At 36.3% G+C, this 15908-nt stretch overlaps 1 protein-coding gene across 1 annotated transcript; it reads right to left on the bottom strand.

Moving 5' to 3' along the window:
• Positions 1–360: 360 nt before the first annotated feature.
• On the bottom strand, positions 361–15494 carry LOC120067987 (beta-galactosidase 17). Its single transcript, XM_039019680.1, has 19 exons — positions 15170–15494; positions 14140–14244; positions 12499–12694; positions 11619–11707; positions 10698–10778; positions 9942–10036; positions 9403–9473; positions 8614–8704; positions 8418–8535; positions 8248–8343; positions 8095–8143; positions 2603–2790; positions 2439–2516; positions 2135–2281; positions 1669–1719; positions 1394–1562; positions 1100–1245; positions 933–998; positions 361–845 (listed from the first exon to the last, which is right to left on the bottom strand). The coding sequence occupies exons 1-19, from the start codon at positions 15356–15358 to the stop codon at positions 714–716; spliced, it is 2157 nt and encodes a 718-aa protein (XP_038875608.1). The 5' UTR covers positions 15359–15494; the 3' UTR covers positions 361–713.
• Positions 15495–15908: the final 414 nt, after the last annotated feature.

Genomic DNA, 15908 nt, shown 5'->3' on the forward strand with positions numbered 1-15908 from the left:
CTATGGAGCAAAAATCTATTAAAATATTGGATGAAAATTGAAACTTGAAATGATATGACAATGACTTTGAACAATATAGAAGTGTTCAAGTCTAAAATTGCATTCCACACCCTTTCATGTCTCAATTTTCGTCCTCCAACTGCTCTAAGTCATGTATTCTCCAACTAAATAAATTTAAAAAAACAAAATGGCAAAGTAATTGTGTTATTGTTTTATACATATAATTTAACTTATATTCTTTTAGAAACTTATTTTAATAATATAATGAAACCGACATGCTAACTTTCTTTTGAATACAAGTGAGGGTATGTTGTAAGGGTAAGGGGGCATTCATTTTGGGAATGACTTACAAATGGCCCATTGCAATCCTTCTAGTTGTCCCATGTTGGAAATTATAAGTTGAGAAGTGGATATATACACTAGAGTTCTTTAAGACACTTACCAAAATGAGTGCGCTGTAGGCACAAACTCTCTAATCTTGAAGGAGAAATTCTAGCCATTTTCGAGTTTGACTAAAACTTTTAGTCTTTCTAGAATAGCTTATAGTCTTTTCTAGATCCATCAATAAGCGTTAAAAAGCTTTTACCTTTTCTGGAATATGAAAAACAACTTACTCTTGAATTTGATCCCAATTACAAACAAATCATAAGGTATTCATCACTCATGTCACTCACTTTGGTTGGCTGCTTTAAGGTTATGCCTTCATATCAAATTTAAAGGCGCGGAGATTGTTGGTGGCTTAAAAGCTGAGATAAGTTGGACTTGGAAGAACCACAGGTGAAGTCTGGCTGATCAACAGAATGTACGACTAAATCACGATTTGGAGATTCTAACTCGAGTATCACCTGTATCAGGCAGTACTTCAAGTTCAAACCGAGATATGGCAGTTTGAAGGAAATGACAATGAGCAACAACGCATAAAACTCTCATACCAGTACATTCTTCCCAAGCCGAAGAATTGGAGCAGGAACATATAGGTTGCATTGTGGCCCTACTACCTGCAAAATCATCATTGATCAATGCTGGGATGAAAAAGAAATATGTGCTATTTAACACATCCATAATATTTGAGATAACACGAAACTAAACTCTAGTTTACCGGCCAAAATCTTCCAAGATTAAATTCGTTCACAAATGCAATCCCTTTAGTCCAGCCACCAAATGATAAGAATGTATCTTTTCTCAGGTTCACTTTGTCGACATAAAAGTAACCGGTGTATAGTGCCGGTTCGCTCGAGATGTTATCTGAAGGAGAATAACAAACAAACGTAATTTGTACATATTCATCATCTCTCGCAGGACATCAAATGAACATTGGAATATTAGCAGAGGAATAAAATAATGTGATAAAGAGTGTGCTTCGTGCTTCTCATGCAGTTTCGTAAATCCATACCAGACTTGACTTCTAAGCCTCTATTTGCTATGATTTTGTTGAGTCCAGAATGTGCAATCTGAGAGAAGAAACTGATTCTTGGAATCTCATTCAGGTTGTTGAAAGGAATCGGGATCATTTTCCATCCATGTAGGACACTGTTGTCCAAATAAACGGATGATACGATACCCTGCAAAAAGCAAGCAAGAAACATCAGTTGTAAAATCAAACCATTAGTTTCTTCAGATATCTAGGGGAACGGAGTAAAAGTTTGCATTGGTGAGAATTGAGAATACCTTCCTGTCAGCCAAGTAGCGTCCATAGTTTATGCGACCCATGTTTTCAACCTGGGGTAAAATAAAATGAACATACTAATTAATATACTCCACTGGGATTGATTTATTTACTTCTAGCTATTTTTTTTAACATTTTCTCAATCGAGAGTCAAAATGATAATGTAAAGATCTGAATATACGAGTTTTTTCCTTCATATCATATTAGATTACCACTGCGCTAAACATTTTAGCTACTGCTGGGTTAAAATAGTCATTTGCATAAGTTCTTAATGATGACAATAACAAGAATAGGATAAAAAATAATTGAGGGTAATTGTTTATGTTTGCCACAAGCAATTTTTCATCTACAATAACTCTTAATAATGGCATAACAAGAATAGAAAAGCCAACAATTCAGCCCAAATTGTCCGTGCTTGTATATCAAATAACATCAAGACAATGGCAGAGGGAGGCGAGACACCGGTACCAAGATGTATAAAGTATTTGAGTCACATCTCGTATTTGGCAGATTAAGTCTCCGGTTTGACCATCTTTCAATAATGCCGACAGAAGTTGGCCGCACGCCCTTGTTTTCAGAAGAGCAAGAGAGGAACACTTGTGCTCGATCATGCACCTGCAAATTCTTGTAGCAAAGTCATGCTAGTACAGGCTACGGGTAATTCATGAATTTCAATATACTGAATTAAGAAGGATATCAAGGTCTGAGCAAAAAACATCGTTTCTATAAAAAAAAATAAAAGTAAAACATAAATGCTTCAATAATTCTGCACCTCTGGTATAAATAAAACGTGTCCATCTTCATTATTCTTGGCCACATATTCGGTCGTATATAATAGAAACCCAAAGCTCTGCACAAAATACATTTAGCTTCTAAGAATTAAGTATATCAACAACCTCGGGTCATTCATGACAGGAGTGGGATATTAAAACGCACCTGATCCATAGCTTCCATTGACAGTGGTTCTTCAGATACAGCCACATCAACAGGATTCATCATATGGATTAGATCAAACAAAAATGCACTCTTCTGCAAGTGAATTGGTCCATAACCTATCTTTTCATTGTTAGAAGGAACGGAAGGAAGCAACGCTCCACTGTAGTGCTGTATAACCCTTCGAATTGCTAGAGGCATTACAATAATGGACGTTAGAATTTGAACACGGCCCAAGTTTGCTGGATGATGTTCAAGAGAGTAGTATTGTATGAAAACAAATCTTGTAAAAAGGTGTCATTGACGAGAATCTCTAAATTGCATCATGAAGTGGAAATGATATGATTGTTGAATTTGTACTCCTTACCTGTCGCTCGTCTCAAAGTTAGCAAAATGCAAGGATAAATGAATTTAAAATTTAAAATAAATCACTATATATATTTGTTAAAAGATAGAAAATAGAGAACACTAGGTTTACATGGAAAATACTGGAACAGGGAAAAAAAACTACGATAGAGAGTCTCTTTTATTATTTTTAACACACAATGAAAGTTACAATAGAAGTCATATTTATAGACTCTAGCAAACCCTAAAATAAAAAAAGAAATAAACCTAGGGTAAAGTCAAATACTAAAATACCCTTGGAGCTATAAACTATCAACAAAGCCCCTTACTTCCAACACTCCCCCTCAAGTTGGGGCGTAGATGTCAATCAGACCTATCTTGCTAACACGTGAGTTAAAACTTTGCCTAAGTAACCTTTAGCAACTTGTTGACTAGATGGAATATACGAAATATAGATACTGTCATTGTCCAGTTTCTCTTTTATAAAGTATCTGTCAATCTTCACATGTTTCATTCTATCATGTTGTACAGGATTATTGGCTATGCTTGTAGCCGCTTTATTATTCACAGTAGAGCTTCGTAGGTAGAACGTTGTTTTGGTGTAGATCAATCAGAACTTTCTTCAACCAGATTTCTTTATAGATTACCAAACTCATAGCTCTATATTCAGCTTCATAGCAACAAAATTTTGCTTCTTACTTCTCCAAGTAACTATGTTACCCTACATAAAAGTACAATATACAGATATAAACTTTCTGTCAATAACTGATCCTGCCCAATCAGAGTCGGTATAAGCCTCAATGCATTTCCTGTCAGTTTTTCTGAACATTAGACCTTTACCCGGTGAGCTTTTCAAATATCTCAAAATCCGATTCACAGCTTCCATATATTCTTCGTAGGTGCCTGCATAAACTGACTAACAATACTGACAGCATAGGAAATATCTGGTATAGTGTGAGATAAGTAAATTAGTTTTCCCACTAGAAGTCGATACCTCTCTTTATCAATAAGAACTTTGTCAATAGAATCTCCTAGTTTCGCATTGAATTCAATAGGAGTGTCAGCAAGTCTACATCCAGTCATACTTGTTTCTTTTAATAGGTCAAGAGTGTATTTCCGTTGTGAGACAGAGATCCCTTCCCTTGATCTTGCTACCTTCATTCCAAGGAAATACTTTAGATTCCCTAGATCTTTGATCTCAAACTCATCAGCCATTTTCTTTTTCAGCCTGGTGATCTCAGCAGCATCATCTCCTGACAGGACAATATCATCAACATACACAATTAGAAAAACAATTCTCCCAAATACTGGCCTTTTTGTAAACAATGTGTGGTCAGAGTGTCCCTAAGTGAAACCTTGGGCCTTAACAAAGGTAGTAAACCTATCAAACCATGCTCTCGGAGACTGTTTTAAACCATACAAACACTTCCTGAGTTTACAATCATGATGATCAAACTAAACTTCAAAACCTGGGGGCTCATAGACACCTCTTCTTCTAATTCACCATTCAAAAATGCCTTTTTCACATCAAGCTGATGGAGAGGCCAATCTTTATTAACTGCAACAGAAAGAAGGACCCGAACTGTATGTAACTTCGCTATAGGGGAGAAAGTCTCAGAATAATCTATCCCATAAGTTTGAGTAAACCCTTTTACTACAAGTCTGTCCTTGTACCTGTCTAGAGTTCTATCTGATTTATACTTCAGAGTGAACACCCACTTGCACCCAACTGTTTTATGCCCTTTAGGAAGAACAACAAGGTCTCACATATTATTCTTTTCAAGAGCTCTCATTTCTTCCACGACGACAGTCTTCCACTCAAGAATTTCCATAGCCATATGTATGTTTTGCGGTATTGTTACTATATCAAGGTTGGCAGTGAACGCCCTGAAACCAGAAGACAGATTACTGTAAAGCATACAACTATACATGGGATACTTGGTGCAAGATCTGGTGCCCTTTCTCAATGCAATGGGCATGTCAAGAGAGATATCATGATCCTCTGGTTTGTCTGACTCCTCATCTGTAATGGGATTTTGATTACATTTTCCAACCTGATGTAGAATCTCACCCTCTTGTGTTTCTATCAAAATCACATCACTGCTTGCAACCCTGTTATTCTCTGGAACTAATATATCATTCCTGTCATTCTCAACCAAATCAACAATATCATCCTCAACACACAAGTTAGTATTATCAGGGCCAATAGTACCTTGAGTTTGCGTTGGTTCAGATTCATGGACCGGAGTCGGCGAAGCAATAGGGGACACCATTTCCTTTCTGAGATTCTTCCTATAGTAGGTTATCCAAGGGACTTGTTTAGTGGGTAGAACGGTGTCATGGGCATTCAGGATGGGTTCAAGAAGGAGTTCAGGAAGATCAGTAGGGACTGAAGATGTGGACCAGTTAGTACTTCACTAGTACTCTCCCCCTGAAGATGACTAACGGGAAAGAAAGATTTATCCTCAAGGAACATTACATCCATGGAGATGAAGTATTTCCGGAAAGAATGGTGGAAGCATTTATAACCTTACTGGTAAAGGGGATACCCAACGAAGACACATTTCTGAGTACGAGGGATAAACTTAGTTTGGTTAGGGCCATGACTATGGACAAAGGCAATGCATCCAAAAACTCAAAGAGGAACATCAGGAATAAGTCGCGTGGTAGGGTATGGCTCCTTGGCCATTCAAGAGGGGTTTGGAGTTGGAGGACACGAGAAGGCATTCGATTAATAAGATGGGCTACAGTCAGAACTGCATCCCCCCATAAGTAAGATGGAAGTGAAGTAGACAGCATGAGAGACCGTACAACCTTAAGAAGGTGACGATTCTTCCTTTCAGCCACCCCATTCTGTTGAGGTGTAGAAGCACACGAGCTTTGGTGGACAATGCCTTTAGAAGATAGAAAATCACGAAGAGTATTATTAAGGAACTCATGACCATTATCACTACGAAGAATAGCAATTTTGGTGTTGAACTGAGTCTCAACAGTAGGATTGGACATGTCATTTGCAAGACGTCTTCTGCCATTCGGTGGTCTACCATGTAACTTCCAGCACTGATCTTTCGTATGTCAGGGTTTCTTGCAATGTTCACACACCGGGGTCGGTTTCCCATTTTTCCTGTCACTATCAGAACAAGATAATTTCATACTGAAAGCAACAAAATTAGTAGCAGATACAGTCGCGATGTTCATAGCACTAGCTCTGTCTTCCTCTAGACGAACCTCATAACACACTTCCATAAGATAAGGTATAGGCCTCTATCCCAGTATACGGCCTCGCACTGCATCAAACTTAGAGTTCAAACCAGCTAGAAAATCATAGACACGATCGACTTCCTCAATCTTGGAATATTGAACACCTCCACAAGGGCAATCCCAAATAATTTCACGACACCGGTCCATCTCCTGCCAGATTAAGGACAATTTGTTAAAGTATGAAGTGACATCCATCATCCCCTGTTTGTACTCGTGAGCCTGTTTACGCAGAGTGTAAAGACGAGACGCATTCTGCCTCTTAAAATATAATTTCTGAACTACATCACAGATATCTCAAGCAATCGCAGCATACAACAACGGTTTCCCTATCTAAGGTTCCATACTATTAATCAGCAGTAATCGAAGCAGGGAGTCTTCTCCTTTCCGAATGCGCTCCTGAGGGTCCCCTAGCCTAGGTCTTGGTATCTCACCAGTTAGATACCCAAACTTGTGACGCCCCTCAAGAATCATTTTAATGGATTGAGACCAGGAGAAATAATTTTGATCATTCAACTTTTCTCCTGCAATTAACCCTATAGAATTTCCCATAGATCCAGACAAGTAGTTTACAGTAGTTAAAGTAGGGAAAGAGGTTACCGGATTCTCTAGATACATCAGTAGACCGGAAGGAATGTCAGAATTCACTGTACTAGAATTTAAGTTTGTAGAAGCACCTAGGGCTGCCCCAAGAGCAGCGATTTGTTGCTGAAAACTTGCCTGAAGATTAGCCAACTGTTGTTGAACCATTATCGAAGATAAACCAATCGAACCTTGATGTTTATAAATAGGCGGCTCATGATGAGGAAGACCCGACGACTACAGATAGGTTGCTTGCGACTGAAAGGGAAAGGAGTTAGGGATTCCCGACGTTGCCGCAGCAAGGGATTTACCTTTGTGGTAGGTGGACGACTCACTAATCTCGGATTCAAGGTGTAGGTTTCGGCAACTGGCATTGAGGTTGAAGGGATAGGTAGCAGCAGCTCTCGGTAACAAGGGAGGAACGCCGGTGGCATTGTGAAAAAGGGCGGCGGTGCTAGGGTTTCCACCAAAGGATTGCGGTGGCACTAGAGTTGGACAGATATGCAAAGACTGAAGGTATTGATTAACCGCGGCAGCAATAACGACGGTATCGGCAGCGGCAGGAATAGCGTCGGTGGTCAGAATCGGCAGTAGCGAGGCTAGTGCAGAACTAAGATTATCTTGCACGGGTTGGTTTTCGCCTCACCACACTCTGATACCATGTTGGAAGATAGAAAATAGAGAACACTAGGATTACGTGGAAAACCCTAGAACAGGGAGAAAAAACCACGGTAACGAGTTCTTTTATTACTTTTAACACACAATGAAAGTTACAATAGAAGTCATATTTATAGGCTCTAGCAAGCCCTAAAATAAAAAAAGAAATAAACCTAGGGTAAAGTAAAATATTAAAATACCCTTGGGGCTATAAACTATCAACAAAGCCCCTTATTTCCAACAATATTACATATATACACACATATATATATGTATGCAGAGAGGGCAAAAGAACAACATCAACAAACATGCATAGCTTTGTATATATCTGATACAAGCTCCATCATCCATAGTTGATAACAAGTGCAACATGCTTCAACACTAGCCCACTTCTCACTCAACTACATCCAACTAAAAACATGAATAGCTTCCTAGAAAGGAAATAAAATTATATGTGAATGATGTCAAGTTACAAGAAGCGAGTAATTTCAAAGAAAGTATATGGACCCTATCATTTGGTTGAAATAGGTCGGGGTGACTGGGAGCCACTCTCTATCCAAGTCTGGTTGGTTGTGGCAAGGGGGGAAAGAAGTTCTTATTCATCCAAAAATTTGTAAAGATAAAGGAAAAGAGGAAACATAGGGGAAGATAACCTTCAAATTTAGCATTGTCAATGTCACCAGATTCCTTAATTGGTGCATCCTGGAAAAGTGTGAGTTGATATTTATGTTTCACAATTATGCTGATGAGTCGAAGGAAAAATAAGTGAAAAGGAAAAAGTAAAGCAACATTAATGCCATTCTCACATAATCATACGAAGTAAGATCAGGCTTGTAATCCAACACGTCATCACCAGTATTCGCTCCATTATAAAATCCAAAATTTGTTCCACCATGAGCCATCTAAAAAGAAGGATGAAGTAGTTGTTTCAAATGACAATAAATGAGTAGCTATATTTTATACTTTCCAGACATACATAAAGCACAGCTGACCCTTTCCCGGCCAAAATTTCACTCAACGCAGCTGCTGTAGTGTTGGCATCAGTTGTGGCCATATTTTCTCCCCAATGTGTAAGCCAGCCTGTGTAGAACTCTCTAAACAGACAAATTTTCATGAACTTAAAACTCTGTTGTTAGTCAAAAGAGGAAATTTTAAGAGCATATAGCACTCACGCAGTAAGTGGTGGAGATTTTCCAGGGGCGTTGAACTCCTTCTGTAAATTAAAAATAGGCCAAGGTCTTTCACCAGTTGAAAAGTCAATAGCTACACATGGTGGAAATAAGGTTGGGTGAGGTCAAATACTGGACCGAGGATGATTCAGTAGAACATTGTATTTTCATAAAACCAAAGAACTAGGAAGAGGTACCTATATTCAAATCCAAATTTGTAGGTTTCAAAAACTTATTCAAGGAACAAGAAAAATGAAAACTCAAACCATAGTTGCATTTTTCTCTGATATCTATCACTTACCCATTAAAATTTAAAACTTCGAATCAGAATTTGAATACATGGCATGTGAGGGAGCATAGAATTTGTTTTTAACATATGAGACAACTACATCCATTAAGCACAGCAGAAAAAGAAACAGGAAAAGAAAAAAGGAAAAAAAAGAAGGAAAAGGTATTGGTGCAGCCATTTTATGTCAACCAATACACCTCATACACGCTCATTTGGTATTTTAGGACATGAACCAGATCTAGGAAGAACGATCAACGTTAACATTTAACAAACTAGTAAAAGTATCCTTGCACAAAAACCGACAGTGAAAGCTGGAATTGACATTATGTTCATTCACAGAGAATGCACATGGAAATTTTCAATTCAAAATAGCCAGAAGCAGAAAGATAGCACTGCCCTACTTTTTGTGAATAATAGCTCTACAAGATCGAAAATATCGAGAATAAGAAGATATAATCAGTGGTCATGTTAGAAAACTAGGCATAGTCTAATGATGAACTTACCCGAAAACACAGCATTGCCACGAATGGTTCCTTTCTCAAGAGTTTCCCTAGTACCTCCATCTGTAGTATACCTAAAGCTCATTAAAGGACAGTGTCACAAGAACAGTTAGTTGTGGAAAACTGTAAAGCTGCTTAAAAACAAAATTGAAGATAAGCAGACATCTGTTGATATAAGAAATAGTGATATCTCTGTACGCTAGCAGAATCTTGTTCTCATTCATGAGCATCCATTTGAACCATGTATTATATGCATATCAAGGCCTGTTTGAATAATCAATTAAGGTTTTGTATGAAATGACTATCTATTACTTACAAGAATATTTTAAGTGCCAAAAGATATATTTTTAAGCACTTAAAAAGTCATTCCAAACAAGTCTTTCCATAGACTATTAGTTCAGAAGTATTACAAAGATGAATATTAGTAAAGTTGTTCAGATCGGAAAGCCACAAAGAGAATGTATCATTGTTATTTTATATCATTTAGCTGAAAGCGTTATTTTTAACAATGAACATAACTTTGAAAAAGTAGAACAGCTTACAATATTATTTCATCCCCAAGGTAACCTCTTGCCAACGTAACCAAATGGTGAAGGTAAGCTTGATCATCTCCATATGAGCCAAATTCATTTTCAATCTGTCAAAACAGTCCCTCTGGGGCTCTAAGTGCAATGTTTACAACCAGAGGATGTTCAAAATGAAAAATAATATGATTATTTGAACCGAACAAGGTAGAAGACTATGAACCAACAAATCTGATGGTTTTCCAATTTAGGAATCAGGATTTGAAACAGTAACGAAAAAATAACAATAAAACAGTTAAGTTGTGTCTATAAAATTTGTAATTATCTGCCCCAAGGTGGCATATACATTAATGCTTGCCCAAGTAACTACATATAATATATCCTTTCCTGAAATATGAGTTTAACATTTTCCATGTCATCTTTTCATATTCTCATTCTCTCAAGTACAGACCACAATAGTCAGTCATGCTGCCTTAGCAAGTATGTAGAAGTAATCATACCCTACATTACTAGACCACACAAGAGGCATTACTAAATAAAACCTTAACTTCCTTTCCGTTTCTTTTTCCTTTTCAGTGACAAGAAACAAAATTTAGTGCATGAAAAGTGAAAGAGGATCAGGAGACTACCCTAAAGGACACCTAAAAAAAATACAGAATGTTTCCCGTCTTGTAGGAAGCCTAAAAAGTTCTTGGCAAACAATTTACAAAGAATAAATCCAATTTATATACGCTAATTATTAGAAACCATGCTAAAAATAATAATTTTACATACCTGAACCATTATAATAGGGCCTCCATTATTGTAAAGAAGGGGAGCTACTTTCGGAAGAATAATCCCCCACCATCTTTCAACCTATAATCAGTTATACCAAGTATTAAGAGAAAAGTATACCTTGAATCTGTTGGGTAGACAACAAATCAAGAGGAAATTATAGGTCAAAACACATAAACCAAGCAACTAAAACATAAGATACTTCTTTCACAAGTTAAGAACTCAGGCAGCTGAAAGGATGGGCTTCAATTTCACACTTTTTTTTGGATAAAAAAGATATGCTCATATAATCACACAAATAAATAATTTGTTCGCAAAAGTATTACAATATACAAGATAAGAGCGTCAGCATGGGTGGGTAACCATGAATAAAGATTTCCTTACTCAAACTTTTCCATCTGAACGAAAAATAAAAGGTATATGATTAATGCAATGTATATGAGGTAATCATTTTCATTGACGGCTCTCAGTTGTTTTACTATTGAGGTCATAGACAGATATTAAAAAAGAAAAATTGAAATCAAGAGAAGGGTAATATGTTATCACGGAAAGAATCAAGGCGTGAATACAATTATACAACTGGAAGAGAAATTCAATAATTAACCAGACAAAGTTAAAGTAATAGGGTAATAGAAGGTCACAGCACACCTTTTAACTCAACAAGAAAGTGGCATTAACCTAATATACAGTCGGTAGAATTATCTTACTAAAATTTTCCAGCACTCGAACATCTTTTCCAATCAAATCATAAGAACTAAAATTTCTCATAAAAATAGTAATGCAACAAGTAATAACACGAGAAAAGGTCACATTACACACATAAGACTGACTTGTCTGAATTTAATATTCATCCCAGAGTCATGTGTTGAACTATTAAACCGTTCTTAACTTACTTGGAAGATTATAATAAAGAACACATACCCACTGGAGGTAACCAGGATCTGAGGATCTTAGTCTAGAAGCTGGCGTTTTGGTAAGCAACCAAGCAGGAAAACCCCCAAAATCCCACTCTGCAACAAATAACAATAAGATTTTATTTTATTTTTTCTTTTTCTTTTCTTTCTTTTGTTCTTCTTCATCTTTTTTTTTTAAAATGGTTCTGAGTTCTTAACTAAACAATTATTATCAACATCAAAACAGTACCATCATTACTAATAATCAGGTAATGAAAACAAACATTTTAATGAATAGATTCTCTTAACTAATTAAGAGACTACAGACCAAACAGACTTTGAATTGTATGCTAGACCAAGAGTTTCAAAAATCTCAAAAGTGTCTCTAAGATTTGATATAATGGTAGCATACCCTTTTCATCCAAACAAGGTTTCATGGATTGAAAAACTATTGGACGTACTTTGTCTTTGATATTATATAATGGTGACATACCCTTTCAATTCAAACATGCTGTCATGGATTGAAAAACCTTTTGGTTGTACTTAGATTTATATATCTCGTGAGTTTTCCAATAAAGAATCAGTTAGAGAATGGTACCAATTCTAACCCCAACGAGTATTGAGGGATTTGAAAAATCTTTTAATCTTGCTATAAGTAGCTGCATACCTAACCAATATCACTTTCTTTTTAAAATCAATATGCAAGCAGACAGGAACATCTACAGCAGAAGAAGTCAGAATGGGCAAGGATCAAAGGGCACTGACTGCAGATAATGAGATAATAGGTTGAATGAATCTCCCAAAATATGTACAAAAGACGCTGGTGTCACAAGAAAGAAAACATACTCCTTCTGAATCAAAATAAGACTTTGAATTGTTTGAATTAAAATTAATTACAAGTAGTGTACCTGCACATATATAAGGCCCTGCCCGGAGCATGACTAGAAAATCTAGCTTCTGACAGAGTTGGATAAACGACACTATGTCTGCAATCCCACTAAATGTGAAATTTCCAGGTTTTGGCTCATGCAGATTCCAGGGGATGTAAGTTTGGATTGTGTTTAATCCCAATGCCTTTGCTCTAAGCAGTCTATCTTCCCAGTACTACAAGCATAACATCATTACACACGATAAAAAGTCATATGTAAGAAGGGAAAAAAAAAACAAATTTTGAAGTTCTAGATCTTCCAGTCAACAATATTATGCTTGAGGATAGGTAACAATTGCTACTTTCTATTAAATTTTGTTAGATCTGTGTTATTGACTATCTATATTTGTTTGAGACTCCTGACATTTGCTCCTTGGAAAGTTTATGGGTTGTCTCCGATTATGTCTTTGTGGGAACCTGTCTTAGAGGTTGTGACTAAAGATGCTAACTCTGCAGAATATTTCTTTTCTTATTTAAATTATTCTGCAGAATATTTTCTCTAGGATGTTTTCCTTTTTGGTGATTTGCCGATTTTGAATGAGGATTTTTTCCATCTTTCCACTGTGCTATTTGAGCCCAATAAGTCTTTTTGCTAGGGTTATCACATGTGTTATTGTGAGATTGCTCATGGAGTTTTTACATATTACTTTATGTGGTGTTCTGTATTCAAAGAAGAAAGAATTACTCTTAACTTGTGGCGGCGTTTTCTTCAAGCTGTCCATACTGCAAACGTATCGACCTTGTGAATCTTTAATTGGTCTTAGGGGGAGTCTAAGACAAAGTTAATCAAGAAGGGATTTTCAATCTTAGGGGGAACCTAAGTTCTCATGTGAAGGAAGTTCACAAGAAGGAGGAAAGATATGTTCGAGTGAGAGGGAGTATCACACACTTAGGGAGAGCCTGAGTGTTGCATCACTAGTATTCACATAATTAGGGGAATGTAAGTTCGAGTGATGGAGTCTCACATCTAGGGGGAGCCTAAGTGATTAGCTAAGTTAGGCTCTACATATGCATCATTTACAGATAAGTACAATGTTATAATTGTTTGACTTTTATATATTAGTGGATTATCTTTCTTGGACACACTACCTCTCAGATGTAGGTGGGTTATCATCGAACTGGATACCAGTTTTTGTGCATTTATTCTTGATTCATTATCTGTTACTTTGTTGTTGTCTCTAACTTTGCCAGGACATCTAGTGTGACATCTGTCTTGTGTGAGGAACCACATTTTAAAATTTCAAATTTCACTGACATAAATGAAAAGACAAGAAAAGGTTGAATGGGAGCCTCAACTTCTTTTCTCAGCATGGTGACTATATCAGTAACTATGAAAGTTATTATGGCCAAGTTAGTGGAATGGAAGCCAGTCGACAGTTTCGCTAAAACATATTTGACAAATCAAAACCTTACTTCTGCTGTGAAACTTCATCGACCTGCTCAAAAATATTGTATAAAAATCCATTTCTGTGTAGTCTGATCCGAAAGATCAAGAATGACACTTCAAAGATGAAGTTATAATCCAAAGGAATTTCATAGAAAGCCCATTGCAGAGAGCATTTCCATACATGATATATTATTACTTTATAACTACGAAAGGAAATAAGTGCAAAATAAATACCTCGGGAAGAGTTCGGAAATAATGCAGGTCGCCACCAATAATCTGGAATGGTTTACCATCTTTCCAGAACATGTCATCATCAATCTCAAACTTTCTAGTGTGAACCTGATGCAAAGTACAAACTATCCGACTGCTTGAGAATTGTGGATCACTGACGGTATATAAAATGAAGGGCAAAGATGAGGCTATGCCACAAATTTTTAAGGCAGATCTTCATTAGTGCAGACAAAGAATAAATATACTAAAAAATTATTTGTGTTTTATTTAATAGAGTTAAAAAGCTAATGACGAGAAAATTAATTCTGCTAGTGGAATCAAACTCCGTCTAATGAAAAGAACAGAGAACAAAACTTTTAACATTCAATATCAATGCTTGTTGGTTTCTTGTTGAAAGCTTCGTTATCGCACTATCAGTAAGTAGTTATTTAGTTATTTCGAGAAGTTATTCTACAAGATATAATTCAAGAGGAGACACCAAAGTTTCACCGCCCAGCTTATTTCCGATTGGTTGCTGAAAGTGTCAAGTTACAGACTCACAATCCAAATTCGAAGAAAGGATTCCAAAAGGTTTATGAACACTTGCTTCTACAGACTTCAAGGACTCAAAAAGCCTCCAAATTGTCTAAATCCAAACACTGGAAATGTAAACCTATAAAACAGAAATATTCTTGACTTCCTCGTAATCACAGAAGAACATGATATACGCTATATGAACCAGATTCAAGTTCAGTATTGAGCTAATTTTGGATTCGCGAAAAAGGTATACCCAAATCCAAGAACTTAAAAAATGCGAAAAAGATTAATTAGTGCTACTTACCTGAATGAAATGAATCATAGCTCAAATATTAAAGCCAATAGGAAGCATTAAATACTATATCGCGGAAAGAAACAGAGTCAGTTAACTTCAAAACGAAACATTCAAGCACTCGAGTGATGAACAATTGCTATGAAAGAAAAATCAGGAATCATCGAGACAGCAATTGAGTAATAAGGAAGACATTAATGAGATGCAAAAAGAGAGTGGATGAACCTTCTTGAAGTTGGAATGATGATGGTGATGGCGGAAGAGACCGTGGGAGTGAGAATTCAGTGAAGGAAGAAGAGCAAATACTGGAACGATCACTCCAAAAACTGTAAGGAAGATGAGAAGGAGGAAGAAGAGAGAAGGTCTCAGGTGTCGTCTTTTTGCCATGGATGAAAGCTTCGAACTGCAATTCATTCAATTCAACGAAGTCATAACTTTGTTTCCTTCTCTCTTTTGTTTCGAATTCCAACTACGGCCAATGTCATTTCCCATCCCGTCTCCGCTTCCCATTTCCCATTTTCCGTCGAAAATTCGTTGGATCAGATTTCAGAAAATTTTTCCTCGTTACTAAATCACTGATGTAAATTAATTTTATCAATAAATTATTTATTATGATTAGTTTTATTATGATAATTTGAATTTAAAGAGAAATTACTCAAATTTTAATAAAAAAAAATTATTTAATTTTTTTAATAGAAAGAAATAAATATAAATCAAATTATTTACATATAATCTAAATTTAAACATTTAATTTAAACATATTTATTATCTTTTTCAATAAATAATCAAATTTAAAATTTAAATGTAATATTTATATAATAATAATAATAACATAACATTAGATAACTATACTAAATAAATCTGTAAAAGCTAATTAGGATGGGGAACGGGGTGGAGACGGAGAACGTTCCCGTCCCCGTTTAGCTCACGGGAAATTTTTTTCCCACTCCCTCCCCCATTCTCC

The sequence above is a fragment of the Benincasa hispida genome, chromosome 1 (genome assembly GCF_009727055.1).
Source record: "Benincasa hispida cultivar B227 chromosome 1, ASM972705v1, whole genome shotgun sequence".
Classification (NCBI taxonomy): Eukaryota; Viridiplantae; Streptophyta; class Magnoliopsida; order Cucurbitales; family Cucurbitaceae; genus Benincasa; species Benincasa hispida.